General features: G+C 45.6%; 1 protein-coding gene across 8 annotated transcripts in view; it reads right to left on the bottom strand.

Moving 5' to 3' along the window:
• MYOCD (myocardin) overlaps positions 1 to 24670 on the bottom strand; it is an 88384-nt gene that overhangs the window by 28931 nt on the left and 34783 nt on the right. For 3 of the 8 annotated variants that reach the window (XM_027974867.2, XM_042255682.1, XM_042255681.1), the window contains exons 3-6: positions 18396 to 18451; positions 16718 to 16796; positions 14485 to 14646; positions 1169 to 1344 (exon numbers count right to left, since the gene is read on the bottom strand). In XM_027974867.2, coding sequence (XP_027830668.1) covers positions 1169 to 1344; positions 14485 to 14646; positions 16718 to 16796; positions 18396 to 18451 — 473 coding nt within the window. Of the gene's footprint in view, positions 1 to 1168; positions 1345 to 14484; positions 14647 to 16717; positions 16797 to 18395; positions 18452 to 23339; positions 23384 to 24670 lie in introns of all 8 variants that reach the window. The other 5 variants (XM_027974868.3, XM_060394835.1, XM_042255679.1 and 2 more) reach the window with 5 other exon arrangements.

Here is a 24670-nt window from a genome sequence, read left to right as displayed (position 1 = left end):
CCTCACCAATTCATTTCCTTCTCTGTAGCATCTGATAGAAAACGCCTGCAAGGTGCCTCGCACTCGCTGGTCCTGGTACACAGCTGGTGCTTAATAATGGCAGTAGCTGTTGACAGCTATCATCCTGCTCTTTATAAATGTGCTTTTAATAGTATTTGCAACATATATTTATCATGTCTGGATAGTCTGTAGATTTGTCCAGAAAGAGGGGAGCACTATGTTTAGGCTGGAGCTGGAGGCAGCCCTGGCACGATTTGGCATGTGGACACCCACTAAAGGCTGGAGCAGTTTGGGGCTCCTGCTCTTTAGCCAATCAGTTTTTCCAGTAGTCAAGTACAGATGTGAGACTTGGACCATAAAGAAGACTGAGCACCAAAGAATCAATGCTTTCCCATTGTGGTGCTAGAGAAGACTCTTTAAGAGTCCTTTGGACAGCAAGGAGGTCAAACCAGTCAATCCTAAAGGAAATCAACCCTGAATATTCACTGGAAGGACTGATGCTAGAGATGAAGCTCTAATACTTGTTCACCTGATGTGAAGAGCCAACTCATTGGAAAAGATTCTGATGCTGGGAAAGATTGAGGGCAGGAGGACAAGAGGGCAGCAGAGGATGAGATGAATTAAATAGCATCACTGACTCAATGGACATGAATTTGAGCACACTCCTGGAGACAGTGAAGGGCAGAGGAGTCTGGTGTGCTGCAGTCCATGGGGTCGCAAAGAGTTGGACACGACTGAACAGCAACCCCCGGCACCTCCGGCTCCTGCTCCCCAGACCCTAGAGTGGCAGCTCAATCGCAGGAAGGACCGTGAACTTTGAAATGAGCCCTGCAGTGGCCCTTTCTCTCCAGGAGACTGTCAACTGACTGTCAAGTATTCGGGAGCCTCCTTTCTACCTTGTCTGCAAAAACAGAGATAAAAGAGATCTACTTGGCTGAGTAGATACTGAAAATTTAAGTCAAAGGACGTATTTCTGAGGACTCTCTCTCTTGGTATTTTCTGGAAGCTCCTGCCCTCACACACAGAACCCTAAACTGAACACGATAAGAGTTAGCAACGGGACGATGTGTCGTGAAGAGACACCTCTCAGGTCTCTATGCTAAACCTGCCGCGGCAGCCACGATTTCAGGACTGAAGAGATGAGCAGGCTGGAAGGGGGTTTGTTTACCTGGACTGTCCCGCGAGGACCCGCCAAAGGGGTCTCCGTAGCTTTCGTGTCTGGGGGGGATCCCGCTGAGCCCTGGAGGTCTTCCCCTCGAGTCTGATCCGGAGAAAGCCCGTCGCTGCTGCTGTCCTCCTCAAAGGCAAACGCATCCGCCGACTTGGAGAAAGTCACCTGGTTCCCTGAGGGAGGGGAAGCCAAGAACTGGGTCAGCAGGCACGCTTCCAGGTGTCAACCCCATTCGGAGCACTACCCGCTGCCTTCAGAGTTCCCAGTTCAAGGAACCCGGGTCTCCTGCACTGCAGGAAGATTCTTTACTGTCCAAGCCACCAGGGAAGCCCAAGGTAAGAGTGAAGGTATATTTAAAATGATTTGGTTTCTCCTCTATTCACTCCACAGAGGGGGATTTGCATTTATAAAAGTGGCATGTTTGGCAGGGAGTAATGAGAGACATACTAAAGGTCTATCATCACCTGTCAACCCTTACTTAGTGTCGATCCGTTCCCGCACATTTTGTTATGTGAACCCCTATCTTTCTGGAGCTAAATCAGGGAAGATGAAGGAAAGAATGTGGGACACTGGAGGAGAAGGCCCCGTCTCCCTCGGGCTTTACGACCAGAGGTGAAGTTGATGTGACGGCGTGCCATTTGCATCGTGTTCAAATACAAAGCAGGCATCCGGCACGAAATGTTTTGCAAACTTTGCTATTAAGGATAAGCCAGGGGAGCTCCTAAATTTAAATTTCTAAATGTCAGAAGAGGGCTAATGTCACCAGAGTGTACTGAAGCCCCATTCAACAAACGCGTATCTGTTTATAAAAAGCCATAAATGTGTCTCAGAAACTGGAGCATGATCTTTATTATTTTTTTTTAATTCTTTGGATTTTGTTGTTATTCCTCTTATCTTTGTGTCTATTTTGGAAATCCCTAGCGACCCACACATGTTCAGATTCTTCCCCAGCAGCCTGCGTGGTGTCGGGAGGGGAACCCAGGCCTGGGCTTGGGAAGTGGGGTTACCAGACCAGGTGGGACTCTGGTGACATCCTTGAATGTCCCTCTCATTTCTTAGTTACCAGATCTCCTCTCTTATTATCCAAGTGCAGAGTACAAAATGTGCCGAGGCCACAGAGCCCTCCTGACCTGCTTGCAGGCACAGCTCTTGGAAAGGAATTTATGTATTATCAGCAAGTTTTCCAGCCCGGTGTTCCGCAATCACACTGACAAGAACTTCTGACTCAAGCTCTGGGCAGATAAGAGAGAGGAGCTCTCACTGGGGAGATTGGAAAGGAGCTGGAAGTAATGGAACAAACGCGATTTGGGGCTTGTCACCGCCACCGCTGCTGGCATGTGTCCCGGACCCCCACTCAGACACGCAAGCGTCAAGTCAGGAGGGAGCCCGGACAAGCACAGAGCCGCTGAGAGCTGCAGTCAGTCGCTGGGCAGCCTGCTAATCTGGAAAGGCTAGGGGACCGGCCCTGCTGCTTCTCAGCTTCCAGGATCACTTATGAAACTCACTGTCACTTTTCTGTGATTATAAAAGTAATTTTTACTTATAAAAATTCATTCGCACCATATGAAATGAACATAACAAGGTATATAATAATCCCACTTGCGTTAATGATTTATTTCTTCTTTCAGATTTAATTCTATCCATATAGCAAGACACAGATGGATATAAAAAGCATTTCATTCAGTTAGGACTGGGTGAAATAGACCATTCTGAAACTTGCTTTAAAAAAAAAATTTTTTTTTTAATTCCACAGTGCTTCTTGGAGATCTTTGCATGTGAACACATAGAGATCGGCCTCAATTTTTTGGCAACAGCTACACAGTATTCGACTGTGTTAATAGGAACTTTTAGTTTTCAACTTTTATTTCCCAAAGGGCCCTTATTTGTATCTATAAAAATTTGAAATAATAGAAAAGTACAGAGAAAACTATAAAACATCTGTTCAAGTATCATCTGAAATAAATACATGCCAGTATTTTTTATATGTGTATCAGAAACCGATTCATTTTCTAACAGAGGGTTATTTGACAAATGTCTGCTTTTTTCTTGCAATCATGGGTCACTTTCTCTCCCATCTGGTCTCAGACCACCGCACCCCTGCCCCCACCCTCTATTTTAACGGTCCAGAGTTAGCTCACTCCCTCCCTTCTTTTCTCATGGCAAACCTTGGACTCTGCAAAGAAGCTCAAGTTGTTGTTTCCACACAATGTGATGGAATTTTTATACTGTTTTCCCTTTCTCCAGGGGATTGTGTGATCTTCCCAGGCAGGTCCTTCTGGAAGCCTCTATGAATATGGTTCCATTGTAACTCAACCTGTTAATTTCTTTACTTTAGAAACCACGTTTTTTTCCATTGGCATTTCAACTCCTACTTCTGTTTGTGGAATTAAAATAAAGGGTTTGTCCCGGGACTTCCCTGGTGGTCCAGTGGCTAAGACTCTGCACTCCCGATGCAGGGGCACTGGGTTTGATCCCTGGTCAAGGAACTATATCCCACATGCCACAACTAAAAAACCTGCAACAAAGATGGAAGATCTCATGTGCCACAACCAAGACCCGACACAGCCCAGGAAGTAAATAGATACATATATCATTCTTAAAGAAGGCTTTGTCCCTGTTTAAAAGATGACATGCGTTATTCAGGGCCAGCTGGGCATGGGAGTTGTGGTTAAGTGGGTATTAAGCCTTCCTCACTGGCTTAAAACTCAACATTCAGAAAATGAAGATCATGGTATCCAGTCCCATCACTTCATGGCAAATAGATGAGGAAACAAAGGAAACAGGGACAGACTTTATTTTGGGGGGCTCCAAAATCACTGCAGATGGTGACTCCAGCCATAAAATCAAAAGACGCTTGCTCCTTGGAAGAAAAGCTATAGCCAACCTAGATAGTGAATTAAAAAGCAGAGACATTTCTTTGCAACAAAGGTCCATCTAGTCAAAATTATGGTCTTTCCAGTAGTCATGTACAGATGTGAGTTGGACCATAAAGAAGTCTGAGTACCGAAGAACTGATACTTTGAATCGTTGGAGAAGACTCTTGAGAGTCCCTTGGACAGCAAGGAAATCAAACCAGTCAATCCTAAAGGAAATCATTCCTGAATATTCACTGGAAGAGCTGATGCTGAAGTTGAAGCTCCAATACTTTGGCCACTTGATGCGAAGAACTGACTCATTAGAAAAGACCCTGATGCTGGTAAAGATTGAAGGCAGAAGAAGAAGGGGATGACACAGGATGAGATGGTTGGATGGCATCACCAACCTGATGGACGTGAGTCTGAGCAAGCTCTGGGAGTTGGTGATAGACCGGGGAGCCTGGTGTGCTGCAGTCCATGGGGTCACAAAGAGTCGGACATGACTGAGCGACTGGACTGAACTGACCCCCAGAAATTGCGGCGTTTTGTTGGGGTTTACTTGGCATAGGGCCTGAGCGCACACTGACTCAGAGAGCCCAATGCTGACTGTGCCAGCCCCTGGGGGCAGTCAGCCTCCTCTGCCCAGTAGGACCCTTGATGGCCGAGCTTTAGCATCTTATATTCCTTCCCCACTTTCTTCAGGCTGAACAGGTATGGATCTTCTCTGTGTGATCTGACCCTTTATGTGACAAACAATTCACCCCCTGCCTCCCTGCCCCCCAACCCCCACTCCCAACTCCACACAAGAATATCACATCTGAAACTCATACAAATGAGAGTGAATTAATTAAACCACAAAGTTGTCCAAGGGTTCTAACTCATGTAGAAATATCATAAGAAGGGTGGGGATGGAAAAAGAGAGAAAATTTCTCTTGTTCCCTGACTACTCCCCTTCAGTGATTTTAAGTGGAAAGGTAACAAATGATGAAAATTGTAGTTTGTGCGACTTCCCCGGGTGGTGCAGTGGCTAAGACTCCATGTTTCCAATGCAGGGGGCCTGGGCTTGGTCCCTGGTCAGGGAACTAGATCTCACACATCACAACAAAAAAGATCCCTCGTGCTGCAATGAAGATCGAAGATCCTGTGTGCAACTAAGGCTCAGCGCAGCCAAATAAATAAACAAACACTAAAAAACAAACAACTCCCCCCACCCCACCACACACAAAAGATAGTAGTTCAAATCAGCAGTCCATTTAGCAGTGAGCAGCAACACAAATGGTCAGCTTGTGTTTGGCTTCAGAATGGCCCAGGAAGTCAGAGTAAGGACTGCAATCGCTCATCCCTGTTTTGTAGAGGAGGTCATCACAGGGTCCAGGCTGGCCCCAGTTCCCTAGAGACTGAGCTAAGACTGCAGGTCCAGCCTTTGAATGCTCAGGGTCCCAGCAGAGGGGGTGGCAAAATCGATTTTCCTCCAGGGAGGTTGTCAGATGTGTGTTGTTTCGGGAATATGTTAAGACCTGCTGGGCTGGTGGGTGAGGGGGGACTGATGACACAGAAATCAGCTGTGTCCCTGTTTCTGCATATGTGTGCTAAGGACAGCTCCATCCTTCATGACATCTTTTGCTTGAGTTTTTGAGATCTGAGGGAATGGACGTGACACCCTGACTGTGAGAAGAAAGGAGGCAGGGCATCGCAATAGTCTGTTGCCGTTGTCTCAGAGAAGGCGTGGGAGGACTGTGGAGCCCTGCTATCACGGTCATAAATCAGCATGTCCTTTCCACTCTGACACCGCGAGTGCACGCTCAGTCACTCAGTCATGTCTGATTCTTCGAGACCCCATAGACTGTAGCTCACCAGGCTCTGCTGTCCATGGGATTGTCCAGGCAAGAATACTGGAATGGGTTGCCAAGCCCTCCTCCAGGGGACCTTCCCGACCCAGGGATCGAACACAGGTCTGTTATGCCTCCTGCATTGCAGGCAAATTCTTTACCACTAGTGCCACCTGGGAAGCCCAGCATGCAACAACTAATATCCAGGGCGGCCAAACTAATAAATAGGTATTTTAAAAAAAATCAATGAGATAGCTTTCTTAAAATAAAAAAGCATTGAGGTTGATATATGTTATATGTTGTTCACAAGGTTCCTGACACACAAGCGTCCAATCATTTCTAGCTGTTGTTGTTACTGTTGGTTTTGGTAGGAGTGTCTGCTTGTCTCAAGTTCACCATGATCAAAAATTTTAAAAAAGACCACCCAAGAGGCAGTTGATCCTGTGGTTAGCTGTGCAAAAGTCAGCACAACTCTGGAGCCAGAAACACTGAGAGGTTCATTCTGGGAAAGCGAAGCAAACCTTCCCCAGAGCACAAGGGACATTACAGGAAAGGCTGTGCACTCCCCCCTCTCCTGCCTGGTTCAGACCAGGCTCGGTGAAGAGGGACAGAGGTCACCTTATCTGGCTGCCGCAGGAACAAGCAGTGTCTATCGGCTCCGTGTTGTGACCCAGGGCCCCTGCTCCAATCTCCTGGGGCTCGCTGGGAGCTGCTGGAGTGTAGGGCGCTGGCTATTGTCCCTGGAGACTCGTCGGCCCATGTGATGACAAGGACCCGCTTCGGGAAGTCCTGACATCACCCCGCAGCTATGCCCACAGGGCTGACTCCGGGCCTGGCCTCTTGGGGATCTCAGTCTGGCCCCTTGGCGCACCCCTACTCCTCTTTCTCTCTCTCTCTCTCTCTCTCTCTCTCTCTCTCTCTCTCTCTCGGAAGTGATTAGATGAATGAGTCAGTTGGACTTTCCTCTGTATAAACATTTAAAATTCCAAGATTACAGTAAGATAGTCAGGGTCCTGGTTACCTTGCCTCTGGATCCACACCAAGAGCTGGAATGCAGGGGGTGGAACATGAAAACGAACTTCACTGGCTTATCTGTATGCAAGCCTGAGCAGTGCGCATATGACAGCTATTTTAATTCTCGGTCAGACCTTCTCCTAACATCCTCCTGGAAGAAGCGGAAGCCAAATCCACTTCCTGAGGGAAGAGGTGGTCGGGTGCCAGGAGCTAGTGTAAATGCAGCTCCTGCCTAAAGAGGTTCCTATACACTGAGGATCCTACAGTCTGGAGGAGACTGGTTGAACTGTCCAACAAAGACCATGGAGCCCACAGCTCTTGAAGGGGATCAGATGGCTTTAGGAAGAGAATAGGTGGACATGGGACTTTGGAGAAACAAGCATTCCTTTACCTCAAATTCCTGGCACTTTAGAAATTGCCTTTATTAGGGGAGAATATATATACACGAAAATAAAAGTGTCAGTTGCTCAGTTGTGTCTGACTCTTTATGACCCCATGGACTGTAGTCCATCAGGCTCCTCTATCCATGGGATTCTTCAGGCAAGAATACTAGAGTGAGTTGCCATGCCCTTCTCCAGGGAATCTTCCTGACCCAGGGACTTCCCTGGTGACCCAGATGGTAAAGAATCTGCCTGCAATGTGGGAGACTCAGGTTCCATCCCTGAGTCAGTAAGATTCTTGCCTAGGAAAACCCATGGAGAGAGGAACCTGGCAGGCGACAGTGCATGGGTTTGCAAAGAGCAGGACACAGCTGAGTGACTAACGCCTTTCTTTCTATGTGCTGTGCTCTGTGCTTACTCACTCAATTGTGTCTGACTGTTTACATACATATTACAGTACACATATTCATTATATGTATGTGTATTGCTGAATCCCTTTGCTGTCTACCTGAAACTATTATAACATTGTTAACTGGCTATATTCCAATACAAAATAAAAAGTTTAAAAAGAAAAAAAAAGAAACTGACTTTAAGTCTCTAGACAGACCCTGATGCTAAGGACTACAGGAGTTGGGAAAAACAGTTAAGCTGCATCAGCATTTGTCCTGTATCAACTATTGAAACCAATTCTCCAGGAACAAAGAAGATTGTTAGGTGGGTAAAGATACATTAACATCATCTTAGAGCACCTTAACTTTCCTCCCTGACATCCCCGACCCCCAAAGCTACTGGCTTCCTGCTTCTCTTTTCCCACCACCTTTTCTAGAATCTTCCTCAGAGAAGTATTTATCACATGTTTCTTTCCCCTAAGGATCATTTGCACTTTGGAAATCCTTTCTCATTATGGAATGATAGATTCTGGTCATGAGAAAGTTATGCCAAAGCAAATGACCCTGCCATCTGGTTTAGGGGCCATGGTTAGTGTCTATTTGCCTTCAAAATGGACGATTAGAGAGTGTTAAGACTTCCAGAGAGTCTGAAGGATGACTGGATTCCTAGTAAACAAGAATTTTTGTTTTGTTTTATTATAAAGTCTTAGCCTTGGGGTTATAAGTGAGCTAAGACTATCGTAGGATCTTTTAGAAAAATGTACATGACACTTAACGGATGGTTTCTGGGTCATCCCCCAGGGACAGAAATGTTGCTTCCCGTGTTAAAAGGTTACAGTGATAGAAAGAATGACTTTATCTTTGAAAATGGGGCTGTATATTGTGAATCAGGCTTCACTGGTGGCTCAGATCATGAAAGAATCCACCTGCAATACAGGAGACCCAGGTTCAGTCCCTGGGTCAGGAAGATCCCCTGGAGAAAAGAATGGCTACCCACTCCAGTATTCATGCCTGGAGAATCCCATGGACAGAGGAGCCTGGTGGGCTATGGTTCATGCATGGGGTCGCAAAGAATCAGGCACAGCTGAGTGACTTTCACTTTCTTTTCATTCTGAATTGCAGGTTCAATTTTTTAAAAGGAGCTGAAAAAAACGAATTCAGGCATTCAGGTGGGAAGCCTGGCTCAATCTGAGGAAAAGATGAGGACACTTTAGGGTGGAGGAGCTTGCCCACTGGAGCAGGGCACCAGGACCCCAGCAACCCTCCAGCTTGCCCACTGGAGCAGGACACCAGGACCCCAGCTGAGAAAGCCAGCCAGGGTTCTCCCTTCCTCAAGCAGAAGCCAGGCCTCTGGACAATAACAGCTTCCTTGATAGCTGAGGGATGCTCCTGGCAGTGAAGGAGATACTCGGATGACCAAAGAGAGGATTAGCCAGCTCGGAGGAGAGCTCTCCAAGCTGAGAGTGTGAAGTGGCAATGGCTATACACAAGCAGAACAAAGCCAGGCTCAATTCCAGTGCACAACTTCTGGTCTCGCAAGGTATCACTCCCTCACCATACCTGTTACAGTCAGTGTTCTGGCCTGAGAGAGAGAGAGAGGCTGTTGGTGGTTTTCTAAGTAGGAGTAACAGAAAAACAGGCGTCAGCTGTGAGATGTAGCCATGAGGCACCCCCAAGTCTCCTTTTGTGTCAGTAAAATCAGAAAACCTGGTATTTACCATAGCTAGGATATGGAAGCAACCTAGATGTCCATCAACAGATGAATGGATAAAGAAGCTGTAGTGCATATATACAATGGAATATTACTCAGCCATACAAAAGGAACACATTTGAGTCAGTTCTAAAGAGGTAGATAAACCTAGAACCAATTATATAGAGTGAAGTAAGTCAGAAAGAGAAAACCAAATATTGTATACTAATGCATATTTGTGGATCTAGAAGGATGGTACTGATGAACGTCTCTGCAGGGCAGCAAGGGAGACGTAGACATAGAAAACAGACTTGTGGGCACAGTGGGGGAAGGAGAGGGAGGGACAAACTGAGAGAGCAGCACTGAAACACACATATTATCACATGTAAAACAGATCGCCAGTGGGAATTCACTGTGTGATGCAGGGAGCCCAAAGCTGGTGCTCTGTGACAACCTAGAGGGGTGGGATGGGGAAGGAGGTGGGAGGAGGGCTCAAGGAGTGGGGGACATAGGTATACCTTCGGCTGATTCATGTTGATGTATGGCAGACAACAACACAGTATTGTAAAGCAATTATCCTCCAACTAAAAACACATAAAAACCAAAACAAACAAAAAAGAACCTAAAATCAAGCCCCTTTTCTTTCACATCATATCACTGTAGCCCACACAAGCCTAAATTTCCTCCAGCTGGAATCTGTAAACTTCTACCTGACTCAGAAAACAAGCCTGCAGGCTGGAAGAGTAATGGTTGGCTGGCACCCCAAAGGAGAGGAAGGTGTAGGGGGAAAGATTTGCTACAGTCACTCAGCTGAGGGCAAGGGTGGGGACATCTGCCAAGGGGAAGAAAAACCCCACAGCGGGGGCTGGTTCTCTGTCAACAGCCTCCTTGTGAGATGTTCTAGTTTATTTCATCTTTGTGTTGAAGAAAAACTGGTCTTGAATAAAACCTGGGTGGGGACGTCGGGGGAAGAAGACAGTGGGAGTTTCGCTCTGGGATTGGCAGAAACACAGACGCACAGCTGCGGAGGGAGCTGGAAAATGTAAACACATCTGGAAAGGCGCGTGGACCAAGGAAGGAAAATATGCAGAGGCCAGGAGAACAATACACAGAAAACCACCACCCCGAGTCGCTGCTTTGCTGAGGGTAGAGGATGAGATCCAGAGAAGTGACAGCTAGGAGAAGAGTAGGGACCATCAGTGCCAGTGGAAGGGTTACTCAGAGGGCTGTTTCTACAGCTGGTCTCTGAGAAGCTTCCTCTCTCCCTATGCCATGTCATAAGATAGATGCCATGTCATAAGATGTCATAAGAATTTTATGACTTGTCGTAAGATGCCACTCATTTGAAAAGACCCTGATGCTGGGAAAGACTGAAGGCGGGAGGAGGAGGGGATGACAGAGGATGAGATGGTTGGATGGCATCACCAACTCAATGGACATGAGTTTGAGTAAGCTCTGGGAGTTGGTGATGGACAGGGAAGCCTGGCGTGCTGCAGTCCATGGGGTTGCAAAGAGTTGGACATGACTGAGAGACGGAACTGAAGATGCCACTGCCCTGCTGGTAGAAATTCACGCATGTTGAAAGATTGCCGCTAACAGGCTGATGCATGGGGGTTCCTTGGATGAGGTCAACCTCCGTCAACCTTTTCTCTAGCTTTTCCTTCTCTATATTCTTCACAGATCCCTACCTCTGTTTATACATTATTCTCTTTGCTTTTTATACTTCCTTCCATCCCCCCAACCACCCTCTACTGGGCACTCTGTACAACTTCTATTTTCACACCATTTATCACTTTTTATTAGGATATATAATTATTCACGGGTTTTGCTGATCATCTGTGTCTCCTGTACTAGAATATAAGCTCTGCTAGAGCAGACATTTTTGTAGGTGTTGTTCATTAATATATCGCAAACACTTGGAATAGTGCTTGACACACAGAAGATGCTCCATAAACATTAAATGAAGAAATGAATACATGCAAGGGATCTCTTAGCAAGTCCACCAGTTTAACTTTCCATAGTCTTCTAAGACTGTAGCTCTAGGCCAAGACTTTCTTCTGCAGTCTAGTTCGGTAGAAACCCCTGCTTACTGAACCCCTGCCCCTGGAGTTCCTGTGGATCCCTCACTGCAACATGGAACAGGAATTCATCATCTCTCCCCTGATCTGCTCCTCTGCTCACAGTCCCCATCTGGATACATGGCTGCCATTTAACTAGCTGACCAACAGGGAAACCAAGGGTGGTCATCTGTGACTCTTCCTTTTATCCACACTGACACATTCTCCCAGTATCTAACAATGCATATCAGTTACTTCTCAGATGCTCTTTTTTTCTGTGCCCACAGCATGACTCTTGTTCAGGCTCTTGACCAAAAGCTACTTGTTAAAATTTATACCCCCTCCCCCTTCCATGGTATAGAGATATTTCTGTGAAATTGCTGTTCCTCTCTTTCCTCTTCCCTGGCTAGATTTGGAGGATGATAAGGCTGCAGGGCACAGGTTGGCAAATTTATAGCTGGTGAGCCTACTGTCTGTTTTTGTAAATAAAGTTTTATTGGAACACAGCCATCCCCATTTGTTTATGTATTGCCTGTGGCTCCTCTTCCACTATGATGGCTGAGCTGAGTCGTTATGACAGCTCGGAGAACTTGCTTACTACCTAGCTCTTTAAGTTTGCCACCTTTGTGTTAGGGGATGATGGAGCAGCAAGATCAAAGGAGTCTGTGTGCCTGAAACGTTTGCCATAGAAGAAAACCCTCTCTGGACCATTTATAAATAAGAAATAAATGTCTGTTAAGTAGCTGAAATTTTGTGGTTTGGTTAGCAGCTTCTGTTATCCCAACTAATAACAAAAGAGATGTAAAATTTGCAAATAAAATATTAGCAATTTCTAGGGGGGAAATATCCATGTAGGATTTATTTCCAGAAATACAAGGATGATTAAGAAAGACAGTAATACCATGTTCCTAGAAGGGGGAAACTCAAATGGTCATCTTTTCATGAACGTGGAAAGCATTTTAAAAACTAAGCATACATCTTGCAAGCTACTGTTAATACTGGAATAGAACAAACACTTCCTTAGAATATCTGCTTATAGCAAAAGTCAGTATCATATTTAGAGGTGAATGACTGGAGAAATTCCCAAGGAAGACTGAATCAAACAAAAGTGTTATCATCAACATCACAAATAAAACTGGACTAACTTTTTGGCCAATCCAATATATAACATTATAATACTGTTTCTGAAGCACTGGCAATATAGCAATAATAATAATTTTCTTCTATGTAATATATCAATAATTATTAAATTATATATAAAGCTGCATAATGTAAAGATATAAATTATATGTGCTTCATATAATTCATACATATAATTTTATACGTTAGATACACACTTGTATATTTTATGTATAATAAAATATATATATTATTAGACTTCTATACTATACTCTATTGTTATCATTTATATATTATTTATAAAACAAATAGGTAATTTATAAATAAAATACACAAAATTATATATAATTTGTGCTATGAACATATTGCATGTAACTTAAAATGATATTTTGCAATTTACTAATAATTCCTTGATGTTTCTTTTCAACAACCAGCCAGTGTTTCCAGACAGAAAGGAGAAACAAAGCAGAAGGCACATCATTATTTGCAGATGATGTGATTATATATCCAAACAATTTAAGATAAAACGAGAAACTACTGGAACTATTAAGAAAATCTTCAAAGTGCCCCAGTTACAAAATAAATGTGCAAAATTAATAGGTTTCCCATACGCAAGCAATAACTGATATGAATTTATTTTTGAAAACCTTACCATGGGAAATTTAAAAAAAAAAGGCTTGTGTAGGTGAAAAGAGATTCTATCTTTTTGCCACAGAAGAATTCATATAATTTAAACATATGAATTTACCATAACTTAACCTATAAATTCACTGCAATCCCGAACAACATTCTAACAGGATTGAAGCTGGCATATAACAAACTGATCCTAAATATCACCAACCAGAAACTTGTCAGAATAGCCAAGAAACATGAGAAAAATCAGGCCAATGTAAAACATCCTTGTGAAGACAGAGATCAAGACACATTATAAAATAAACCACTAACATTGTGGAAAAAAGAAAACTAAACCTTGTCTCCTAAACCATGCACTCTCATATATAAAAGTATAAATACTTTTATATTTCAGCATAAAGACTGAAATATAAAAATGAAGTATAAACATGTTAGAAAACAGAATAGGTGAATAACTCCATTCTTGAGCTAAGAAGTGTTTTCAGTAAGCAATAACATTTGGAAACTCAAAGAAAAAGATTAAGAGATTGAACTATACAGAAATGAAAAACTGCTACAGGGAAAACGCACTACACAGAAAATCAAAAGACAAAGGACAGAAACAAAACAAACAAAAAAGGTAAAGGACATGTTGATAAAAGGATGTGTAATATTTGTGACAGATAGAGGATCAGCTTTTTAAAGATACATTTTGTGTATGTGTGTATATATATATATATATATATATATATATATATATATATATATTTTTTTTTGTAGGGGGGCTTCCCTGGTAGCTCGGACAGTAAAGAATCTGTTTGCAATGTAGGAGTCCTGGGTTCGATCCATGGGTTGGGAAGATCCCCTGGAGAAGGAAATGGCTATCCACTCCAGTATTCTTGTCTGGACAATTCCCTGGACAGAGGAGCCTGGCGGGCTACAGTCCATGGGGTCGCAAAGAGTCAGACACAATTGAGTAACTAACAGTTTTCAACCCACAGAGCACAAACTGGGCTTAGCGCCCAGTTCTTCCCACTCAGGTCCAGAGCTCTTTCTGTTCTGCCAGCCTCCACCCTTTTAAAAGAGAGAACCAAGGGGCATCACGACTCCAGAGTGATGGATTCCCATGGGGAAGACGTTCTGACCTGCTTGACCAGAACCACCCTGGTCTATGTCAACCCGACGTTGGAGGGGGGTGGCTGGGAATTTCTTCCTTGTTCCTGGGATTTCTGGGAACATTTTGGGACAGTAACCCCTGGATAGACTCTTGTTTAGTGAGACGCCTTCACCCCCAGGACCCCAGCACTTCAGAGCCACGGCTGCCTCCAGACCCCAGCACGGAGGAAGCCTACCATTGGTGCTAACTACCTTTAATGGCCTCCTTCACAGCGGAGTCCACAGGGAGTATGTTCTTCTCTACCAGCTCCAGCGGCCCCGGCCGGAGAGCAATCTTTTCGTTGAGGTCATCTGCGAGACGGGCTCTTTTCAGCTTCATCTGGGCAGTTGGAACCGATCTTTCTGCAGTGGAAGCTGAGGGGTTAAAATCAAGAGGACTGGCTCTAGAATTTGATGTCATTTTTGTGGTTTTATTTTTATTCTGTTTCTTGCTTCTGTAACCCACACACTCTGACACATTGTATGCCACCATCCTAATAAAATTTCGATGCAATCATCCTCATTTCACATGGACTAGCAGCAAAGACCAGACAGTTCCAAATAAAGGCAAATTGAAGAGCATAGTAGTGTTAGAGAAACTGGCTTTGTGAGGATTTGGGGAGAAAAATGTGCAATCTGTCGATTCTGGAAGTAAACAGTCCACAGGGCCTGCCTCGTTTACTGACTTTAAATGACAGTATTTGCATGCCCATCCAGTCTGTATGTGCGTCCCTCATGGCTCAGCTGGTAAAGAATCTGCCTGAAATGCAGGAGACCTGGGTACTACCTGGCCCATGATGAGCTGGCAGTAAATATTATCTATTGTTATAATTGCAGCTTCCCTAGTGGCTCAGCGGTAAAAAAAAAAAAATTTGCCTGCAATATAGGAGCTGCAGGAGACGAAGGTTTGATCCCTGGGTCGGGAAGCCCCTGGGGAAGGAAATGGCAACCCATTCCAGTATTCTTGCCTGGGAAATCCCATGGATGGAAAGCCTGGTGGGCTACAGTCCATGGGGTTGCGAAAGAGTCAAACACGACTGAAGGGACTAAACAATCCAACCCAATTGTAACAACTGCGGTAGCATGATTTCTTAAGGGTTTCAGACCTGTTGAGGTTGTGATACTAACTGATTCAAATGTCCTGATCTGGTTGTAAAAGAGAAACAGTTTTGGAGGGAAATGGTTATTTAATTAAACAGGGATTTAAGAAACTGAATATATCCAACAAAATGGTTATTTAATAAAACAGGGATTTAAAAAAGAATATATTAGCTTCTCATCACTGGGAGGGTGAGAAAGATCACTGACAAGCTCTCAATCACTCTTTATTACTCTCTGGGCGAGGCCCTGACTTATTTCTAGGCAAGAACATGGAAGAGAGTCTTGAAAGCCAGTTGTTGCAATAAGGCAGAACTGGAAGTTAGGGTTCCATGAGAGTTTGCCGCTTTCTGCTCCACTCTGAAAATTTAGAAGGCGACATCTTTCCAGGCCTCATAGTACCCCTGTTCCATGAATGTGTGTGTGTGCTCAGCTGCTCAGTTGTGTCCGATTCTTGGGGTTCATAGCCTGATAGTTTAATTCAAGATGGTAAAGATGCAACAGATAACGTTCCTTTTTTGGTTACGTATTCTTATACATTGCTGTAAGCGTAGAAAATGTTAAAAAAATTATGCAAAAGAAATGAAAGCACTGGGAAACCTCTTCCACTTAGAATCTACTGTTTTTAATAATTGGGTGTATTTCTAAATTATTTACACAGTATTTATTGTTAGGTCTTTATCTTCTCATCATAGAATCTGACTATAAATACAATTTAGGTATATACTTTACTTTCCTGAATTTGACTGTGAATATAGTTTTGTTTTCTGGTCTCCTCAGTAGACATCATTTTGTAAGCCTTGCATGCTCAGTTGCTTCAGTCATGTCCAACTCTTTTGTGACCCTATGGACTGTAGCCCGCCAGTCTCCTCTGTCCATGGGATTCTCCAGGCATGAATACTGGAGTGGGTTGCCATGCCCTCCTCCAGGGGATCTTCCCAACCCAGGGATCGAACCTGAGACTCCTGCTTTGCAGGCAGATTCTTTACTGCTGAGCCACCAGGGAAACCTTTTCGAAACTAAACATTTATTACTGGTGTGAAGGATGGACATTTTAAAGGAAGTTGATATATGTTGGACATGCCCTGTGTGCTCAGAGAAAGCTGAGCAGTGGTGCAGCTCAGATTGGACCCCAAGTGTGGTACCTTCTGGGCCACCATATGGCTTCTCGATTTGACCATCAGCACGGCCTTGAATGACTAGATGACAGCTCAAAAATCACTTTGGGATGGAAGTAGCTCCTTTCTAAGAGGACTCAGCCACTGAGCAGAGACAAAGAACCCTGAACAATGGTCCCTGTTCCCTTCTCCCTGACTGGTACTGGTTTAGCGACTTTGGGCAGCCCCACCTTGGAGTATGTGCATTTTCACCGCGGCTGCACGGTCGGAACTGCTTCTTGCTTTGCGCTTCGGGGTGTCTTCAGGCTGCTGGACACAAACATGGAATCAATTCCACTCAGTATCATACAGCTGAATCATCTAATTTTAACTTTAAAAGAAACCCCTTTTCTCTCAAAAGGAAAAAGCATTCCTTTCTTACAAATGAAACATGCAAATATCCCTGTTCTACATTTTGATGAAGGAGGACTCATCTAGTAAAACCTCTCTAGTAATTTCAGGATGGAGAAATAAGATAAAGAGGTCAAAAGCTTTGGTCCATCTCAGCGCTCCAAACTTAAAGGGCAGACAGGTACCTATTCATAAAATACTAATAAAACTGATATCATCATGCTGCTTATATTATAGGCAATCTTATTTTGTAAAGGAGTCGCAAACTAACTAGAGTCAGGGATTAAAGGTAACCTCATCCCATCCAGTATAACATGACAACACATGTCCTCCTCCCGTTTTTTCCTTGAGTTTTCTCTCAGGATGTGAAAATGAGGACCCTGCAGATTGAGACCCACATTGACGCTGCAAGGACACTTACAGACGTAGTATTTATTGAGTCTTAAAGTTTTCTTGATGATGGAGTTGTCTGCAGAGATGGCGTGGGCTGTGGCAGAGCAATAACTGGACTTCAGGGCCCTCATTTCTGGGTTCTGATCTCACTGTATTGGCCCCCTGAAGAGGGGTCTGGGGCCCACTCCAGTTTGGATGAAAGGCAGTTATTCTCCAGCACAGCCTCCCATGAGCAGCCCTAGGGAGTCCTGGAGCTCTGCCGCTCTTCCCCGCTCCCCTACCCTCTTGCTAGCCGCCAGGCTAGGATTCTCTAGCAGTGGCCTCCCAGGAGAAGGGCCTGCTGGCGTTCCTTCTAGGTGCACTGCTGATGCTCCCTAACTAGCACTTACAGTCTCGATAAATTCAAGTTGCAGAGACTTGCTCTGAAGGTATAGAATACATGCTAATTCCCCCCCCCTCAAATGCTAAAAGAGAGATAAACAGGCTTCCTTCAGCCTTCCATTGTTGTTTAGTCACTCAGTCGTGTCCGACTTATTGGAACCCCACGGACTGTAGCCCGCCAGGCTCCTCTGACCATGGGATTCTCCAGGCAAGAATACCGGAGTGGGTTGCCATTTCCTTCTCCAGGGGATCCTCCCAACCCAAGGATTGAGCCCGCATCTCCTGCACTGGCAGGCGGATTCTTTATCACTAAGTCACCAGGGAAACCTTTTCGCCTTTAAATAGCCTCGAATAAGCCCCGTATCCGCAGGCCTTACCCTACCACTGAGTTGGATTTAAAATCATCTGCTCATCACTGAGAAATGCCTGTCATGAAAGAGAGGCCAGCTTGCCAACCCACCTCACCTACCTCATTTCATGTCTCTCTGAAAACCCCTTGCAGGGATGCCCCTACCAACATCAGAAAGACTGGGGACATTTTTTTTAAAAAAGCTCACCAATAGCAGTTTCAAAGCCAACATCATTGATCCTATTTCCACAGTTTTCAGAGCCTAGGAGGAAGATTCCACACAGTGTGGGGAGAGGGGACCAGCCAATTGTAGGAGAAATTTGCCCAAACTTAGCACCTGGAGATCCATAGCCTGGAGTCAGATAAAAAAAGATGGGAGGTTTGCAGAAAGTTACCTTGGCACTATCCAAACGTTTTCTTTGTTCATGGAATTCAGGTGGGCTTTTCAGGGCTGAAACAGAAAGATACAGACATGAGCAGGGGCCTTGGGGCCCGGAGCAGCCTGGCGGTGTCTGCCGGTGTGCTTGCTGAGCTGTGCACGGGGGTGGGGAGGTGATCGCCTTCTTCAGGCCACAAGCAGTTGAAGAAGAAAGGCCTGGAGGTCACCAGCTTCCCCGAGGTCGGAGGGCACAGAGAAAGGTGGACGTCAGCCTCAAACAAGAGGAGCAGAGGGGGCAGAATACGCGATAGGAAAGGAGCGGCAGAGACGGGGCATTCCAAGATTCCGAAGAGGGGCAGGCCCAGGGAGCGGACAGGCGATGCTCTAGTTTTAGGAAGATGGGGAGGCTGGGGTGACCACCACTCTCTTTGACTTTGCCCTGCCCTTGAGTGCAGAAGTCTGGGTGGAGGTCAAGGTCAGTGGAAGGGCTGTGATCCATGTTGTGGGAGGCAACTTATCCTTTTGGGTCAGGGAGGTGGCTGGTCGGGCAAGAACATGCAACCAAAGGGTGTTGAGAGAGAAGCATGGAATGAGACTTTGAGGGCTGGAAGGGACCTTGGAGATGGTAAAATAATGGGGAAACTTAAGGCCCCTGGAATGGGATTGACTTGCCCAGGGTCACACAGGTAGGGCTAGGAGCCTAGGTCCTCTGACCATCTAACTTCTCTTCAGCTGTGATGCTCAAAACACTGGCGACTGATAGACATGGGCACTGGTCCATCACAGTCCACAGCAGCCAGAACCAACCTGGACTGGACGCCAGCCGCCTTCTCTCCACGACCCCACTGCTTCTCCTCCTACCAGCTCCCAGCAATGCCTCACGGGGATGAACTTTTGACTTTGCTTTTGCAAAAATCTGCCTTTTCCTTGCCTTTCCTGATCCCCTGGAACAATCACAATGCAGAGCCATAAATAGTAACTTCTCATCAGAAATGATGAGGTTGATCAGCGGTTGCAGAATTGCATTGAATATTCTCCTGGACTGGAGGTCTGGACAAGTGGGTGGATCACGTGATCCAGAATTCTAATATTACTTCAACAGATGTCAACTCACAAGCTGCAGGCAAAGAAACAGTCTTCCAAACGTTGGCTGGCATAAAAAAAAACAATTGGATATCTAACCAGATGGGCACTTGGGGCTGTGTGTGCGAATGTGTGAGCATGTGCATGCGTGTGAGTGTGTGTGTCTCATTCAGCCTCACAACCATGCCTCATGTGAGCCTAGCTCTTGGACAGGCTTGTTGGAGAGAAGGGAGATTCCACTCTGGGCAGTTGGTCAAGCCCATTACCCTTGGATATTGCTTGGGGAGCTACTGAGGCATCTCTCTCTAGACTTTCCTGTCTCACCCAAATGACTGCAGAGTTGACCAAAGGAACAGGCAGATTGGTCCCAGCTGGCTGCCTTGTGCCAAGGAGACTGGACAAGTCCTTTTCTCCTCAATTTGACCAGAGACTAAGGGGCTTCCTTTTTATAGGAGAAAAAAAAATTGTTGCTTGACCACCACATCTCCCATCGATCTAACACCTCCAGTTTCTCTTTGCTGCTTTTCACTCTTAAAAGGAACCTCCCTGCCAACTCTGCCCTTTTCAATGGCCTCTTTCCCCTCCCTGTCCCCTGACTCAGTGGCTCTGGAAAAATGTGCGGATCTGCTGCATTGCTCATACGTTTTCTCTGACTTGGGTCTGACCCCCATCCTGAGTCAGGAGGCTTGTCTTTATTTGCCTTTGATCACAGCTGCAATTTACACTGATGGAGTTCTGAAACCATTTCCCATTTCCCCAGGCAACCAGATCCTACAAATCTGCTTGAGGGCCGCTGGGTCCTGGTGAGTCTGTGCCATCTGAACCCATAGGTCTTCACCTCTGTCCAACAGTCTCGTGGTCACCTAGGTATTACATATTGATGTGGCTTAATCCCTTCCACAATGCAGAAAAGGAGTTGATTTTAGCATGGCCTTCCTTACTAAGTCATTAAAAAGAGTGACATAACTTTTTCCTTAAGAAGCAACCCTAAGGGGACAGCATGAATCTATCTTGAGATGGCTCTTACATCCCAAACTCAATTGGTTTTAATCGGGTTCAGGGTTTAGGGGGAATTTATCTGCTTCTCTTATCCCTGAGGCTTTTCAGTTCTTATTAGTGGAGCTTATTAACTCTTCCACGAAATGCTGCATTTCCTGTATCTTAGCCTGTAGAGTTACAATTCATCACTCTTTGGTGGTAACAGTTCCCCTGTGAAATGACTGAACAGTCCAGTTCTCTGATGCCAGGCGCACAACGGTCTTCTGGAACCTTCTGCCACAGGGTGGGAGAGGCTATGACCATTCAGCAAGGACTTGGGAAGGAAGCTAAAAAGATTCACACACTGGGTTGTACCCCACGCTTTTCTTTCTAGGACTTAAAGAATGTTACACGGGGCACTGGGTTGGCCTGCCATGGCCTCTGTGATTGACATGTATCTTTTCTGGGATTCCAGAAAAAAGAGAGTTTCAGCCCCTCCCTCCAAGGGCCAAGGAAAGTGAAACTGCATCCCGGAGCACCACATTGACTTTTTGGAAAATCCTCCTCTGCTGACAGCCCTGGGAGTATCAAATGGCAACATTTTGTATTTAAGGGACATTGACATTTAGGATTGAAACAGGAATTTGGATTGCTAAATTAAAAAAAAATTAAGTCAGTGTGATTCCAAATTAAAATACAGTTGTAAATTCAGTCAGCCACACGTCTCACTCATCCCCTGGGAGGAAGATGAATCGCTTCTCACAGGGGAATTCTTGTTCTCGATGAGGAGTTTAGTCACGGGCTATTCCTATTTCTGTCCGCGCAGCTCCAGCTAATTTGGGTCAGCAGTGTGTATAAACATTTGCTTACTTAGAGCTCAGGAAAAGATCCCAAGATAAGAACAGACCTCCTGCGGTGGCCCCCTGCTTCTAACCTCCTGCCTCCAACAAGGACCCGGAAAAAAGAGAAAACAGACTGGAGGGCCCTTGACAATCTGTTAGGGAGAGAAGCCTGGGGCTAGGGGCAGTTCTGGTGGACGAGGGGGGGCCTGCCTTCTCCCCTCCGGCTTGGAGGGGAGAACCCACCTCCTCCTCTGGTGTTCGGGTCAGGACCAAGAGGCTGCATCCAAGAGCTGGTATTCTGGGGCAGCAGCTGGGGCAGTGGTTCCCAAAGTGTGGCCCTGGACCAGCATCTTTGGCATCATCTGGAAACCTGCCAACAGTACCAATTTTCAGGCCCCACCCAGACCTACAGAATCCAAAGCTTGGGTGAGAGGTGGAGGGACAGAGGGTCTGTGTTCGGACAAGCCCCACAGGGGGATTCTGGTTCTCTGGCATTTCCATGGCAAGTAGGTCCTGATCTGTAGATGGGAATCTACAGATGTACTCGGGAATCAGAGACTTCAAAAAGGGGTGCCTGATGTCTACGACTGATTTCTCAGTATTTCAAAGAGCTGAAGCAAAAGGGCGTGTTTGCTCAGAGAAAGGCTGCTTAGTTTCATAAACTGCCACTTTTCATAGTTGCTGCCTAGAAGCAGAACAACTTGGTTTAGAACTGCTTGTTCTCATCAAAAAGCACTGGCTGGTAAGTTTATATGCCATTAATTAATCAAAGACAGATATATGGATAATAATTCATATATATAGGGGTTTGGGGGGAGGAAGACAAAACTGATTTAAATACAAGCCCTACAGTGAGGTGAAGTGAAGTGAAGTCGCTCAGTCATGTCCGACTCTTTGCGACCCTGTGGACTGTAGCCCACCAGGCTCCTCTGTCCATGGGATTCTCCAGGCAAGAATACTGGAGTGGGTTGCCATTTCCTTCTCCAGGGGAATCTTCCTGACCCAGGGATCAAACCCATTGCAGACAGACGCTTTAACCCCTGAGCCACCAGGGAAGTTCTACAGCAGTCATGGGTATAATTGAAGTCTTGGGTGACTAAAGTTTTGGGAGCCATCCCTCTGGGTTCTGTCCTTGCTTTGCCATCTATTTCTGGTGCAGCCTTGAACAAGTCTAAGAGCCTTCCCATGTTCTCAGTTTCCCACTTACAAACAGGTTTAGCAATGCTTGTCCTCTTGACTTTGCTTTTTTTTTTTTTTTTTTTGGTCATGCTGTATGGCATGGGGGATCTTACCTCACCAACCAGGGATCGAACCCGCACCCTCCTGCAATGGAAGTGCAAACTCTTAACCACTGGACCACCAGGGAAGTCCATTGGCTTTGCTTTTAAAGACAAATTGGACCAGGAGTATTTTTCTTCCAAACAAATGGGATCCATGCTATGCACGTGTGGTTAATACTTTGGAAACTGTCTCATCTCTTTAGGGTGGCAACAGATGGCCCATTCAGGACCCAAAGGATAGTCGCAGGGGGCCTGAAAATTGCCTTTTCCCAATGGAGCTTTGTAATATTACAGCCTGGCTTGCATGCTTAGGGAATTCAATGCCTTCTACATGAATACTCTGGAATTTCTCAGAAGGGTCCACAGATACATTCACGTGATGCCTGCATCACTAGCGCACTAATTTCTAAGGAGCAAGGAACTAGAGATGAAGGAAAGAGTTGGGGGAAATAGAGAAGTTAGGATTTTGGATCCAAGTGGGCTTGGTATGAAAACCGAGGAGGCTTTTTTCCCACTCCACATTTGAGATGTTAGGAGGGAGGGAAGGAGGACAGATGAAACCCTTGTGCCGTGTTCTGCTCAAACAGCCAACAGTGGGGGTGGGGGCGGTGCTGTGGGGAGAAGCCAAGTCAGATGAAGGCATTGAGGAAAGGAAGGAAGACTCTGCCCCGCCAGCTTCTCAAAACTATCAAGACGCTGCGTGTGCTGTGGGTGCAGGGACCGGCCCGTGACGCCTCTCGCTATTCAGGAGGAGGAGCACAGAATCCAGGGATTTACCAAGGCTTTGCCGTAAGTATGTGGCTGCGGAGGCCTGGATTAGTCTGCAAAACAAATAAAGGCAGCACCATTCACACACAGCTCATCGTATCTTTCCATTCATCGACATCCATCAGACCCCGGAACCAAGCTGCCCAGATGCTTCTTTCTGGCCAGCGGGCTTTCTTTGAGTCTCGGCGGAGAAGTTGCAGCCTTTTGGGTGCCCCCTGGGCTTCTGTAATCGACTTCAGTTTTCTAATGCCATTTTCTGGATTCCAGGACAATCAACTCAATGTTCCTGCTTCTCTCCCCTGGATTCATAGAGATCAGCCCCAGTGTACTAGCAGAAGGAGAGAGAAAGTCATTTCTGTCCTTCAGGTCTCCCAGAAACCTACTCCATGTAGTGGTAAGACGTCCAATATTATTAACAGGCATAATTAAGCAGGAGAATTGAGAGAACATTCTAGACGGTAAGCTCTTTGAAACAGAATTAACGTCTAACTCTTCGGTGTTCCATGGGGCTTTTCTCCCAACAGATGGTCAAAATATCTACTGAACAGCTCTATGACTTTTTTTTTTTCCATCGAAAACTCAGAGCTAATTCTCTTTCTGCACTAAGAATTCTGAAGGGGTTGGAATAAAACAGTATTTAAAATTGAACTCAGGAGGAATGTGTTAGTCACTCAGTCATGTCCAACTCTTTTGTGACCCCAAGGACTGTAGCCCGCCACGCTCCTCTGTCCATGGGATTCTCCAGGCAAGAATACTGGAGTGGGTTGCCATTTCCTTCTCCAGGGGATCTTTCCTGCCCAGGGATCGAACCCACGACTCCTGCTTTACAGGCAGATTCTTTACCATCTGAGCCACAGCATTTACCCTCCAACCCAGGAGATTGGTTCCCAAAGAGAAGAATGTAGTGGAGAAAACCTGCATGAGAAATGATGACCAGACCTGAGCCTGCCCACAGGTGTCCAGGAAGGACAGGAGGTTGGGCTGTGTCCCAAAACAAGAAAAAATGAGAACCCTGATGTCCTCTTGCAGCCTTGAGCCTGATGGGGACGGTGGCGGAGCCATGCTTCTGAATTCCAGTTGACGGTGACAAGTAGGCAATTTGAAACTTTCCTCTTGAGATTCAGAGGTGGGATTCTGGAAGGGAGTCTGAACCATAAATTCTACACTAACATCGAGAGGCTAGTTCACTCAGGTTTACCAACTCTTTTTAAAATGTGAATTCCACCACTGATATTATAAATGTGAAAGCAATCTTAGAAGCCAGCCTGGGGGTGTGCTTCTGGCTGAGAGCACTTTTGCATTATTTAAAGGGGCTCTGTGCTGGCTGCTGCTCCAGGATC

This window comes from Ovis aries, chromosome 11 (genome assembly GCF_016772045.2).
Source record: "Ovis aries strain OAR_USU_Benz2616 breed Rambouillet chromosome 11, ARS-UI_Ramb_v3.0, whole genome shotgun sequence".
Lineage (NCBI taxonomy): Eukaryota > Metazoa > Chordata > Mammalia > Artiodactyla > Bovidae > Ovis > Ovis aries.
The sequence above is the reverse complement of the archived record's forward strand: the minus strand, read 5'-3'. Positions and strand labels throughout refer to the sequence as shown.